The following is a 14,683-nucleotide window of genomic DNA, read 5'->3' as shown; positions in this document are numbered from 1 at the left end:
CTGAGGAGTGGCTTCCGTCTGGCTCTCTACCATAAAGGCCTGATTGGTGGAGTGCTGCAGAGATGGTTGTCCTTCTGAAAGGTTCTCCCATCTCCACAGAGGAACTATGGAGCTTTGTTAGAGTGACCATCGGGTTCTTGGTCACCTTCCTGACCCTGGCCCTTCTCCCCTGATTGCTCAGTTTGGCCGAGCTGCCAGCTCTAGGAAGAGTCTTGGTGGTTCTAAACTTCTTCCATTTAAGAATGATGGAGACCACTGTGTTCTTGGGAACCTTCAATGCTGTAGAAATGTTTTGGTACCCTTTCCCAGATCTGTGCCTCGACACAATCCTGTCTCGGAGCTCTACATACAAGTCCTTCGATCTTATGGCTTGGTTTTTGCTCTGACATGCACTGTCAACTGTGGGATCTTATACAGACAGGTGTGTGCCTTTCCAAGTCATGTCCGATCAATTAAATTTACCACAGGTGAACTCCAATCAGATTGGAGTGGACCTGAGCAGGATGCAATTTCAAGTCTCATAGCAAAGGGCCTGAATACTTATGTAAATAAGATATTAGCTAGCTGTCTTTATTACTTCCTGGTCTCATTCTTGCTGGCATCAGAAATTTTAAAAAAGTATTAATCTAATTGGCCTCCATATAACTCTTACAGAATTTCCATGTGGACGGGGATATTGGAAACTTAATCAAAGCCTACTGGATGACAAATTATTCTTAACAAAGACAAAATATTTAATAATTGACTTTTTTCTGTACAACAGTGATGGGAAAAAAGTATTTGATCCCCTGCTGATTTTGTACTTTTGCCCACTGACAAAGAAATGATCAGTCTATAATTAATGGTGGGTTTATTTTAACAGTGAGAGACAGAATAACAACAACAAAATCCAGAAAAACGCATGTCAAAAATGTTAGAAATTGATTTGCATTTTAATGAGGGAAATAAGTATTTGACCCCTCTGCAAAATATGACTTAGTACTTGGTGGCAAAACCCTTGTTGGCAATCACAGAGGTCAGATGTTTCTTGTAGTTGGCCACCAGGTTTGCACACATCTCAGGAGGGATTTTGTCCCACTCCTCTTTGCAGATCTTCTCCAAGTCATTAAGGTTTCGAGGCTGATGTTTGGAAACTCAAACCTTCAGCTCCCTCCACATATTTTCTATGGGATTAAGGTCTGGAGACTGGCTAGGCCACTCCAGGACCTTAATGTGCTTCTTCTTGAGCCACTCCTTTGTTGCCTTGGCCGTGTGTTTTGGGTCATTGTTATGCTGGAATAACCATCCACGACCCATTTTCAATGCCCTGGCTAAGGGAAGGAGGTTCTCACCCAAGATTTGACAGTACATGGCCCCGTCCATCGTCCCTTTGATGTGGTGAAGTTATCCTGTCCCCTTAGCAGAAAAACACCCCCAAAGCATAACGTTTCAACCTCCATGTTTGACGGTGGGGATGGTGTTCTTGGGGTCATAGGCAGCATTCCTCTTCCTCCAAACACGACGAGTTGAGTTGATGCCAAAGAGCTCCATTTTGGTCTCATCTGACCTTAACACTTTCACCCAGTTGTCCTCTGAATCATTCAGATGTTCATTGGCAAACTTCAGATGGCATGTATATGTGCTTTCTTGAGCAGGGGGACCTTGCGGGCGCTGCAGGATTTCAGTCCTTCACGGCGTAGTGTGTTACCAATTGTTTTCTTGGTGACTATGGTCCCAGCTGCCTTAAGATCATTGACAAGATCCTCCCGTGTAGTTCTGGGCTGATTCCTAACCGTTCTCATGATCATTGCAACTCCACGAGGTGAGATCTTGCATGGAGCCCCAGGCCGAGGGAGATTGACAGTTCATTTGCGAATAATCGCACCAACTGTTGTCACCTTCTCTCCAAGCTGCTTGGCGATGGTCTTGTAGCCCATTCCAGCCTTGTGTAGTAGGTCTACAATCTTGTCCCTGACATCCTTGGAGAGCTCTTTGGTCTTGGCCATGGTGGAGAGTTTGGAATCTGATTGATTGATTGCTTCTGTGGACAGGCGTCTTTTATACAGGTAACGAGCTGAGATTAGGAGCACACTCTTAAAGGGAGTGCTCCTATTCTCAGCTTGTTACCTGTATAAAAGACACCTGGGAGCCAGAAATCTTTCTGATTGAGAGGGGGTCAAATACTTTTTTCCCTCATTAAAATGCAAATCAATTTATAACATTTTTGACATGTGTTTTTCTGGATTATTTTGTTGTTTTTGTCTCTTACTGTTCAAATAAACCCACCAATAAAATTATAGACTGATAATTTCTTTGTCAGTGGGCAAACGTACAAAATCAGCAGGGGATCAAATACTTTTTTTCCCTCACTGTAGGTACATTAGATCCCCTTATTGTATGGGACACTTTTAAATGTACTTTCAAAGGCCATTCAATACAATACTCATCATTTAAACAAAAGCAGTTTAGGTCAAAAGAGATTAGACTAATAAAGGAAATAGAGGAAGTAACAGCGCAGGTAGATGGAAATGGAAACTGTGCTCTAGAGGCACAAAATAGGTTAAAGGAAAAACAAAAAGAATTGGAGGTACTTATTCAAGAACGATCAAGTGTAATGTTTTACAAAAATAAAGCGAATTGGATGGAAAATTGTGAAAAATGCACAATATTTTTCTTGAATTTTCAACATTAATTTACAGAAACTCAGAGTCATCCATGATTCACCAAATTATATTTGGAAGGTGAATCTAAATATTTTAAGCGTAAGTTTTCTTTTCTGCCGTTTCCACTGAATGATGTTATATGTAAGGATGTATTTCATAATAATAATAATAATAATAATAATCATGTAAAATCAACAAATGTTCAGAAAGTGAAGGCCAACTTACAGGAGAGGAACTTTTTTCAGTCTGGAAAAACACTAGGGCTTGATGGTATACCAGTAGAGTTATATATCAGACCTTTTTTGATGTACTCAAATATCCATTATTAGCATGTTTTAATAACTCCTATTTAAAATGGTAGACTTTCAGGTACTCAACAAGTACCTGAAAGTCTACCATTTCATTACTAGTGTATTTTCTGAATGCAGTGTACGCGTTGGGATTTAAATGAATGATATATGCCCATTGAGCTCTGTCTATGAATTTGAGAGTGGTTACATTTCTCCAGCCTCATCCCTCAGATTTTTACCAAAACAGTGGTGGGGTCTCCGCTTTGTTATTGTTTGAACTGCAGATTGCAGCTTTAAGCAACCTTTCAGAGAACAACAATAAGATATTGGAAGGCTAGCTTCATTTGAAAATAATGTATTTTTTAATGTAATTCCTCGCCTCTTGTTTTACAGATCAAATGAATGGTTGATGGCACCGTCCAAGCCTAAAGAGTTCAGCCTTTATGTAAATAGTGTTCAGAATGTCAAGCAATGGACTGGAGGACCATCGGTCATCATCTCTCAGCCACTCTGGAATGCTGGTCTTGTTACGCATGCAAACATCGGTGTGCTCGGTCGATGCCATGACACACACACATACACATACACACACACACACACACACACACACACACACACACCCTCGTCCTCCAAGTCAACGTCCAGCTGAGAAGAGGAGTGTCTGTCTGTCTGTCCTTCTCTGCTGACAGACAGACGCTGAGTACATTAACAGTACACCTGTTTGTTCAAACACAAAACCATGGCACTCAAATTATTTTACCTTTTTTCTGCACACACATGAGGTTGAGACCGAGGTGTTGTTGCATCTACCCTGAATAATACAGTGTTGGTACGTTGGTAGACCAAGACAGAAGTTTTTTATTCGCTTTGTTCTGTTTTTAAATTAATCGACTTAAAACATTTGCAAACGTGCCCCTTAAATTTCAATTTAAATCAGAAAGGCACAATACATTTTAAAAGGGCGAAACGTCAGAGCATGTACAGTTTTCTGTTTTTAATAAGGCTTCTAGTTAAACTAGATACTAAAATGAGGGTCAGAGACATATGAATGTTCTGGGTAAGAAACACACCTGTGTACCTTTTGAAAGCACAGCTTTAAGCACCATAGAGGCCATACATCCCAAGCCAGAGTGTTAGTTCAGCAGTGTTATTCTGTTTACCTAAGATATGTGTTTTGTATGGCTCAAGTTTTGATTTTTACATTATTTCTTCATTGTCTATTTAAGTAATAAGGCCCGAGGGGGTGTGGTATATGGCCAATATACCACGGCTAAGGGTTGTTCTTAAGCATGACGCAGCGCGGAGTGCCTGGATACAGACCTTAGCCGTGGTATATTGGCCATATACCACAATCCCCCGAGGTGCTTTATTGCTATTATAAACTGGTTACCAACGTAATTAGAGCAGTAAAAATAAATGTTTTGTCAAACCCGTGGTATACGGTCTAATATACCATGGCTGTCAGCCAATCAGCATTCAGGGCTCGAACCACCCAGTTTATAATTAAGCAATAAGGCCCTCGGGTGTGTGGTATATGGCTACATACCACTGCTAAGGGCTGTTCTTATGCACGATGTATCACGGAGTGCCTGGATACAGCCCTTAGCCTTGGTATATTGGCTATATACCACACACCCCCCAGGTGCCTTATTGATGTTATAATCTGGTTGTCAATGTAATTAGAGCAGTAAAAATAATAAATGTTTTCTCATACCCGTGGTATACGGTCTGATATACCACGGCTGTCAACCAATCAGTATTCAGGGCTCGAACCACCCAGTTTATAATAGTTTTTTAAACATTGTACCATTTGCTTTGTTGTTGGGGTTGTCTCCAGCCTTTTAAGTCGTCAGTCTCCTACATCTAAAAACAGAGGTGCCTTTTCTCTTTTTATCGATCTGTTTTTGTTTCGCCTTTCTTTTTGTGCTTTATTGTTGTGTTTATCAGACGGGCTGAGCTCATGGTGACTGAGGAGGTGTAAGTCCGTAGACTCTAAAGCCTGTTGAAGTGATGTTGGACGTACTAGCTCTCCATCAGGTGTTAATTCCTCGTTCTCAGCCTTAAAGGTGGAGGGATTCTAAAACTGTGTCTGCAAAGAAGCACCGTAAAACCATGTGTTGTTAAAGTAAGAAAGTCAGACTTAAATTAGGTCATAAGAAGATTTGGCACTTGGTTGAGTGTTTTTGTGCTTCCCTTACCCCATTACCCCTCTATAGGCTAATTTAACTTTAATTGAGGTAATAAAACAAAATCATTGATTTGATATTAATAAAAAAAATAACAAAAATCTTTCCCTTTTTGGACCTGATTTAATCCGGTTCTGGATACCAAAGCACAGTTCTGCTCATGCACGAAGTGTTACCGAAGTATATGACCAAATTCAGGAAGGTTCAACACAGAATTGGGGGAGCAGAGAATGAATTTCATAACCCTTGTTTTCACATGCCATTGTGTTCTGTGATTTCATTTGTTGTTTTTTCTGTTTTGGCTGAGGTGTAAAATCTCTTTACTGATTGTAATGTACCTAATACCTATTCAATTGTATCTATTGAAGCCTTAGATTACTGGACTGGGTCCCAACCCAATCACATGTACTTTCAATCCCCATACAGGCAATGAACACCAATGATATTTTATAGTCCGTACACATACTGCATGTGGTTTTTGATTTTTATTTCTTTTTTTTTCTCAAGTAACAATTTACTCTCTTAAATTTCATTGAACTCGTGTGTTATGTATTACTTAAGGATTTGAATATATTTGAATATTTAGTTTGTAGATTTTCGCCTTATTATATTCTACTTGACAATATTGTTAAATAGCCGTTGTAGACTGAGGTGGTATTACATCCATAACTTTTTTTTTAACCATATTCATGATTAATAATAATGTGTGGAGTCAGATAAAGTATTCAAATCATTCATGTAGCTGGATGTCTCTTTAGATTGAAGAGGTTCATTATCAATTCATTTTGTTGATCAAAGACCTTTTGATGATTGATACAAGGAATGACATTGATTTGATCAGTTGGTAGGTTGCCAAGGCATCAACTCTGGCTGAAAACGAATGTTTCAACTAGCTCTTTTTTCTTTGAGGTCTTGTTTGAAAATATATTGTGTCGAAATGTAGATTGTCCATGTTTAGGGAAGGAGAAAACAAGTTATTTTCTACTTTATCCATTTCCAAAAAATATATTGTTTTAATATTTCTTAAGATTGCCCTGAATATCAGGCCAAAATGAACAGTGAGATTGATGGGTCTCTGGAGTTGGGTAAATAGTGAGATGAGAGGTGAAGTAGTAGACTTTGCCGAATCGGGAAGGTCTGTAATGCTGCAGATGAACGATCTTTAAACTAAGGGACGAAGGTTGACTTTTTGCACTTCTGTATATAGTCAATGAACAGAGAAAAAACATGTATCATATTGAGATATTATTTTGAATAAAAAATTCTATAATTATAAGGAATTTTGTTAGGTTAATTTAAAACATCTAAACTGAAAGACCAGCTAAACAAATTTGCTTGCAAAAAGAAAAGAAAATCGCACCAGTTTCTCAGCCAATGCACTCAGAAAAAGCTATGTGTTTTTTGGCTTCTTTTGTCAGTGGCTTGTAGTTTGCCAGGAAATTCTCAAGGGGAGCATGCCCCCTTCACTCCCACTCCCCTTGTAGTTTTTATTTTATTTTCATTTACATAAAACAAATATCCTATATTGTCTATATTTCAAATGTTGGACCAGGCCCTTCATACTTGGACCTCTGGTACAATAACTACAATAAATGATATTAGAAACCATATAATATTTTAGTTGATTTGACTGCATGTAAAAGAACACAAATGTAAACAATCTATATAGGTAGATAAGGAAAATTCATATTTTTAATTTACTAAATAACATCGACATTTGGGGAAATGAGACTGCAGACAAGTCATCGATCACTTGTGATATAACATTTTACCAAGAAACTCCATGAGATCTCAAGAATAAGATGTAATGTAAATGCCAAACCACCCAAGAAATATTGTCTTATCACAGTAATATTAGTCATGTCAACATGGACTCACGGGACAGATACAGCTAATGCTACCAGGTAACTGTGCACTCAGCAGGCGAAGGCTCACCACCATACTAAATGAATAGGTCTCTTTCAAATGAATGTACCCGTCTTCAGTCAAGGTCAACTTATTTCAGACTCGAGGTCGCTGTATAAGTGCTATTGAACCAAAGCGTCACTTTCTCCAAACCAACCAGTGCTGCTCGGACAGATTTCACTGTCTCTCGGCTTCTTATTAAACCAAGGTCTCTCTTCCCTGCTGGGGGCACACAGGCTTGACTGCTTATTATGTGTAAGTGATCACTTACATTTTTTTTTTGCTTATAGTTGCTACAGAATAATGTACTACTCTGCTTTCAGATTTGTTTTATGCACAATTTATTGTTGCCATAAATGACTCTTGCTGTTATGAATTATAAAAAAAAAATGAATAAAACTAAAACTGATTTGCTCACGCAACTCATCTATGGTCTCCGTGTTTGTCTGTTAACTTTAGTCTTTGAAACATTACTTTACAGAGCATCCAAAACACATCAGAACATGTTCCAAAAAATAACGAGGCACTCTGACATCACATGAAAACAGACAGATTCTGCTTCAAACTCTAGTCTCATTGCCATCTAGTGGACAAATAATTGTCTTCACCCAAATAACACCAGTGAAATTGGACACCCATTTATCAAATAAAATAAAATGTTATTGGTCAAAAACACATGATTAGCAGATGTTAATGCGAGTGTAGTGAAACGCTTGTGCTTCTAGTTCCGACCATGCAGTAATATCTAACAAGTATTCTGCAATGGGATGTCTACTCAGCTAATCAAAAGTCTTGTAGATTAGTTGAGTCTGCTGTGCTGGAGCAAACATGCGGCTTGTGGCTGCCAAGTTGTGGATCATGGTTGGTGACTAGCACTGCTTTATGTTATCATACTGTACTGTCTGGTTCATCATGAGAATGGGACATGACGACAACAAAGAAACACAAATTATGATCTCAACAACAGTTCTGAATTATGGGCTCCCGAGTGCACTGCATCTAAGTGCTAGAAGTGCCATGTTCTGTTATAATCTCCACCCGGCACAGCCAGAAGAGGACTGCCCCCCCCCCCCCCCCCCCCCATAGCCTGGTTCCTCTCTAGGTTTCTTCCTAGGTTTTGGCCTTTCTAGGGAGTTTTCCCTAGCCACTGTGCTTCTTCAATTCAAGGCTGAATCACAACTAGTTGTGATTGGGAGTCCCATAGGGCGGTGCACAATTGGCCCAGCATTGTCTGTCATTGTCATTGTACTTAACTGACTTGCCTGGTTAAATAAAAACAATTATTGATTTCAAATCCTGCTGAAATGCACTCAAGAGTGTGTGGAAGACTTATGTAGAGCCTACATTGGGCAGGAACCAGCTTTGACTGACAATTAAACCTCCAACTAGGTGAAAAATCTGTCAATGTGCCCTTGAGCAAAGCACTTAACCCTAATTAATCCAGTATATTGCTCTGGATCAGAGTGTCTGCTAAATGATTCAAATGTAATAGTTAAACAATAAAGTGGCACTCCAGTGTTCTTTTCACCTCATTTAACACCTGATTTACTTAACAAAAGGCACATCTCAATAGCTGGTATGTCATGACATTGCACAAGTGGAGGAGGGGCAGAGCTTTCCTGTTTTGGATGGATTCCCATCAGACCAACTCATTGAATGCCCTACTTTTTTAAAAGTTTGTAGATATGTCTAAATAAACATTTGTGTGTACTTTACTGTATTTTTTTCTTGGGATATTACTTTTTTATAGTAAAACTTAAAAATAGTGGGAAAATGTCAGGACTGTTCACTATTTTGAAGTGAAATACTTGAAGGAACTATGACCCAAGGCAGTTAGCCTACTTTGAGTGTATGTAGAGCCTACTCTCATACCAGAGAGACAAATAGGACACAGATTCCGTCTCGAACCAGGGGATGGTGATGTCACTATCAGTAGGTTCCCTGGGGCATTGGGAACCTGTCTCTCTGGATTCTACACAGATGACTTACACTTCCTGTGTCAGAGAGCTTCAATGATGACAAGACACCTTTTGGGGGACATGATCGTTTTCTGTTCCATTGCTTCCATTATTTCACCTTTATTTAACCAGGTAGGCTAGTTGAGAACAAGTTCTCATTTACAACTGTGGCCTGGTCAAGATAAAGCAAAGCAGTGCGACACAAACAACAACACAGAGTTGCACACAGAATAAACAAACGTACAGTCAATAACACAATAGAAAAAAAAGTCTATATACAGTGTGTGCAAATGGCGGGAGGAGGTAAGGCAATAAATAGGCCATAGTAGCGAAGTAATTACAATTTAGCAAATTAACACTGGAGTGATAGATGTGCAGATCATGATGTGCAAGTAGAAATACTGGAGTGCAAAAGAGCAGAAAAGTAAATAAAAACAATATGGGGATGAGGTAGGTAGATTGGATGGGCTATATACAGATGGGCTGTGTACAGCTGCAGCGATCGGTTAGCTGCTCAGATAGCTGATGTTTAAAGTTAGTGAGAGAGATACAGTGCCTTGCGAAAGTATTCGGCCCCCTTGAACTTTGCGACCTTTTGCCACATTTCAGGCTTCAAACATAAAGATATAAAACTGTATTTTTTTGTGAAGAATCAACAACAAGTGGGACACAATCATGAAGTGGAACGACATTTATTGGATATTTCAAACTTTTTTAACAAATCAAAAACTGAAAAATTGGGCGTGCAAAATTATTCAGCCCCTTTACTTTCAGTGCAGCAAACTCTCTCCAGAAGTTCAGTGAGGATCTCTGAATGATCCAATGTTGACCTAAATGACTAATGATGATAAATACAATCCACCTGTGTGTAATCAAGTCTCCGTATAAATGCACCTGCACTGTCATAGTCTCAGAGGTCCGTTAAAAGCGCAGAGAGCATCATGAAGAACAAGGAACACACCAGGCAGGTCCGAGATACTGTTGTGAAGAAGTTTAAAGCCGGATTTGGATACAAAAAGATTTCCCAAGCTTTAAACATCCCAAGGAGCACTGTGCAAGCGATAATATTGAAATGGAAGGAGTATCAGACCACTGCAAATCTACCAAGACCTGGCCGTCCCTCTAAACTTTCAGCTCATACAAGGAGAAGACTGATCAGAGATGCAGCCAAGAGGCCCATGATCACTCTGGATGAACTGCAGAGATCTACAGCTGAGGTGGGAGACTATGTCCATAGGACAACAATCAGTCGTATATTGCACAAATCTGGCCTTTATGGAAGAGTGGCAAGAAGAAAGCCATTTCTTAAAGATATCCATAAAAAGTGTTGTTTAAAGTTTGCCACAAGCCACCTGGGAGACACACCAAACATGTGGAAGAAGGTGCTCTGGTCAGATGAAACCAAAATTGAACTTTTTGGCAACAATGCAAAACGTTATGTTTGGCGTAAAAGCAACACAGCTCATCACCATGAACACAACCTATCCCCACTGTCAAACATGGTGGTGGCAGCATCATGGTTTGGGCCTGCTTTTCTTCAGCAGGGACAGGGAAGATGGTTAAAATTGATGGGAAGATGGATGGAGCCAAATACAGGACCATTCTGGAAGAAAACCTGATGGAGTCTGCAAAAGACCTGAGACTGGGACGGAGATTTGTCTTCCAACAAGACAATGATCCAAAACATAAAGCAAAATCTACAATGGAATGGTTCAAAAATCAACATATCCAGGTGTTAGAATGGTCAAGTCAAAGTCCAGACCTGAATCCAATTGAGAATCTGTGGAAAGAACTGAAAACTGCTGTTCACAAATGCTCTCCATCCAACCTCACTGAGCTCGAGCTGTTTTGCAAGGAGGAATGGGGAAAAATTTCAGTCCCTCGATGTGCAAAAGTGATAGAAACATACCCCAAGCGACTTACAGCTGTAATCGCAGCAAAAGGTGGCCCTACAAAGTATTAATTTAAGGGGGCTGAATAATTTTGCACGCCCAATTTTTCAGTTTTTGATTTGTTAAAAAAGTTTTAAATATCCAATAAATGTCGTTCCACTTCATGATTGTGTCCCACTTGTTGTTGATTCTTCACAAAAAATACAGTTTTATATCTTTATGTTTGAAGCCTGAAATGTGGCAAAAGGTCGCAAAGTTCAAGGGGGCCGAATACTTTCGCAAGGCACTGTATAAGTCTCCAACTTCAGCAATTTTTGCAATTCGTTCCAGTCATTGGCAGCAGAGAACTGGAAGGAAAAGTGGCCAAAGGGGGTGTTGGCTTTGGGGATGATCAGTGAGATATACCTGCTGGAGCGCGTGCTACGGGTGGGTGTTGTTATCATGACCAGTGAGCTGAGATAAGGCGGAGCTTTACCTAGCAAAGACTTATAGATGACCTGGAGCCAGTGGGTCTGGCGAAAGAGTAAAGCCCTAGTTTATGGTGATGTTTGTTAAAAGTAATGGATGCCTTGAGAAAATGGCATATTTCATTCAGTCATAGATTTCATAAAGAATATGTCTATAATAAACATACTGTAGGCTCCAACCTACAGTACCAGTCAACATTTTGGACACACCCACTCATTCAAGGGTTGTTCTTTATTTATTTTTTAACATTTTTTTTTACATTGTAGAATAATAGTGAAGACATCAAAACTATGAAATAACACATATGGAATCATGTAGTAACCCAAAAAGTGTTAAACAAATCCAAATATATTTTATATTTGAGATTCTTCAAAGTAGCCACCCTTTGCCTTGATGACAGCTTTGCACAATCTTGGCATTCTCTCAACCAGCTTCATGAGGTAGTCACCTCATGATTACCTCATGTTCCCAAAAATCATTCAAATCGATTTTCCCCCTGTCGTAGCCCCCAGAGTTTCCATTTTTTTTTAATGTACTGAAGTCGGAAGTTGGAGATTTCCAAGTTCCTTATTGTTTTGAATGCGGCACCACTTGTCTTGAAAGCACCAAGACACAAGTTTTTTCATCCGCTTTCAATGGGCAACATTCAGTTGAATATTAATAGCCTTTGCTTTACTGTAATATTACTAAAGCTAGGCCTATAAATTATAAGCCTCCTGATATCAACCTCATCATATAAGATAAGTATTGTGGGGACATTCCCTGGACAACACACTTCAAGGCGTCTTGTAACAGTAATTTGTTACAAAGAGCACGGGTCACCTGACTGACACAAGAGTGAGTGACTAATATTTGTATTGAGTAACGTTTTGGGTGACTGCCCCTTTACGAAAACGGAAGTAAGCCTTGGCTCGTGACGTTAGTTGCCTTGCGCCGAGAAACAGTGGGCAGGAAACGACAGGCAGAGAAAGACTTGTTCACGCGTTCCGACACCATGGCACAGTACAAATAACCGAAAATGTGCTCCACGTTATATTACTAATGTTCGGGAACGGCCACAGTCTTCGGCTTCTTAGCAAGACGTTTGGAGACGTTCCTCGAAAGCTTTTCCGCCGAGGGATTTGACAAGTCCCACCCGTGAAAGGTGTCTGCGGTCTAAACACATCGGGGCGGACCGCGGGTGGGAAGAGGATTCGTAGAGAAGGGCTGTCTGCTTTCTGGAGCCATGAGGGAGTATAAAGTGGTTGTGTTGGGCTCGGGCGGCGTGGGTAAATCAGCATTGACGGTCCAGTTTGTGACGGGATCCTTCATTGAGAAATACGACCCCACAATAGAGGATTTCTACCGAAAGGAGATCGAGGTGGACTCGTCGCCCTCTGTTCTGGAGATACTGGACACGGCCGGGACCGAACAGTTCGCCTCCATGCGAGACCTGTACATCAAAAACGGGCAGGGGTTTATTTTGGTCTACAGTCTGGTCAACCAGCAGAGCTTCCAAGACATCAAGGCATTGAGGGATCAAATCATCCGAGTGAAAAGATACGAAAGAGTGCCAATGGTATTGGTTGGAAACAAGGTGGACTTGGAAGGCGAGAGGGAGGTCTCTTCCGGGGAAGGCAAGGCGCTGGCTCAGGAGTGGAATTGCCCGTTTATGGAAACTTCTGCAAAAAATAAAGGCTTGGTCGACGAACTGTTCGCAGAAATCGTGAGACAGATGAACTATTATTCTTTACCCAGCGGTGGAGATCGCTGTTGTTCTTGCGTGCTTCTCTAAGAAAACATGTTTCGTGCAGCTGTGAGTGTTTCATCTATGTGAAAACCATCAAACAAGCCCTATTTTGATAACTTGTTAACAAAATGATACGGTCTCTTTTTTTTTGTGATTAGGCGGTGGTCAATATAGAAAGCTGCCCACTGTTGTATTATCGCACACACCATCGAGGATGACAACATTCGATATTGATATAGCCTAAAAAGTCTTTACATGACAAAGTACTTGAATGTTTAAGTTTTTAGTTAAATATCAAACAGCTTTGTATTTGACACTTCTCTGGAAACGTGCCTCGATGGGAATGTCTTATTGTGAAACCTAAGAGAGACACTGTTGCTTTGTTTTGCTATGATAATGTTATGTGGGGATTGATTACTGTTGAGTTGTACTTTTTCACGTCTTCTGGGCAGGAGAGATGGATTGATTGAAGGACTCCCCCCTCTGCTGAACAGGGAGGGTCTGCTTTCTGTGGATTCTGCTGGGCTCAAGGAACATTTGCCCCCCCAAACAAAAATAATAATTGGGAACTCCCAGCAAAAGCTCTTTTTTTTTTGGTTCAGTGTCAAATAAACCCCATATGCCAGTCAGTAAACCTGCACTGTTCACTGGAATTAGCTTAAACCTGAGCATCCTGTTCAAATAAGACTAAACATAACAAATAGCTTGAACATCAAGCTGTGGTACATTACCTGGTGAAAAAAAAGCCTACTCAAGACATGGGGCGTATTCATTACGCAGATTCTGTTGCAAAACGGAAGAAAACGGGGGTGACCTTGCTTACATTTGGTTCTTGAACGGTTTCCATAATGAATACGCCCCTGGAATGTGGTGGTTTGTGGTTTTTCTTTGGGACTGGTGATGATGTTGGATTGAATACAAAACTTGCACTTCCCTTGCCAGTGTCACTCTTTACACAAACAAGGACCGTACAGATGTTACTGACATGACATGGAGAATACGCATGACTGGACCCCATGTCAAGTGCCTTCCTGAGAATTACACTTGTCTCCATGTGCCAACCAAGGAGCCCTCTAATCACAACAGGACTTTACAGTTTCAGTTTGATTTCAGTTGGGCTCATTGTGTTACTTTTTGTATTTTTCAGAGAGGAAGTTGAGGTGTAGACCCCCCCCCCCCCACACACACACACACTGGTACTAATTCACAGAGAATATGAACCCAAGCAGATTTATGCTGTGGGGTTCAGAGAAAAGTAAGCCATGTTTGTGTTTTAATTTTACATTTTTATGATTACTTTCTGAAATGTGAAATCCTGATTCAATTGTAATTTTGACCTCAAGTCTATTACTACCCACCTGTCTGGTTTGGAGGACTTTTCAATACAAAAGGCATTTTCTGCAATGTTTTGGTGTGTGCTCTTCATTCTGTTGGTGTGATTGCGTGGGTGTGGGCTCTTCATTCTGTTGGTGTGAATGCGTGGGTGTGGGCTCTTCATTCTGTTGGTGTGATTGCGTGGGTGTGGGCTCTTCATTCTGTTGGTGTGATTGCGTGGGTGTGTGCTCTTCATTCTGTTGGTGTGATTGCGTGGGTGTGGGCTCTTCATTCTGTTG

General features: G+C 40.4%; 2 protein-coding genes across 10 annotated transcripts in view; both read left to right on the top strand.

Annotated features, from left to right (window-relative positions):
* LOC110530751 (muscleblind-like protein 1) overlaps positions 1 to 7,449 on the top strand; it is a 96,958-nt gene extending 89,509 nt beyond the window's left edge. For all 9 annotated transcript variants that reach the window (XM_090182808.1, XM_090182807.1, XM_090182806.1 and 6 more), the window contains one exon: positions 3,326 to 7,449. The gene's annotated coding sequence lies outside the window, so the exon portion shown is untranslated. The remainder of the gene's footprint in view (positions 1 to 3,325) is intronic.
* A 4,116-nt stretch (positions 7,450 to 11,565) lies between these two features.
* Positions 11,566 to 14,474, top strand: LOC110530750 (ras-related protein Rap-2b). The gene has a single exon (XM_021614003.3). The coding sequence runs from the start codon at positions 12,567 to 12,569 to the stop codon at positions 13,113 to 13,115; it is 549 nt and encodes a 182-aa protein (XP_021469678.1). The 5' UTR covers positions 11,566 to 12,566; the 3' UTR covers positions 13,116 to 14,474.
* The last annotated feature ends 209 nt before the right edge of the window (positions 14,475 to 14,683 follow it).

Source organism: Oncorhynchus mykiss, chromosome 8, assembly GCF_057628025.1.
Source record: "Oncorhynchus mykiss isolate SJ-2025 chromosome 8, ASM5762802v1, whole genome shotgun sequence".
Classification (NCBI taxonomy): Eukaryota; Metazoa; Chordata; class Actinopteri; order Salmoniformes; family Salmonidae; genus Oncorhynchus; species Oncorhynchus mykiss.
The sequence above is the reverse complement of the archived record's forward strand: the minus strand, read 5'-3'. Positions and strand labels throughout refer to the sequence as shown.

Excerpts from the sequence above, each read along its gene's own strand:
- LOC110530750 (XM_021614003.3), top strand. The coding sequence starts at position 12,567 with ATGAGGGAGTATAAAGTGGTTGTGTTGGGCTCGGGCGGCGTGGGTAAA.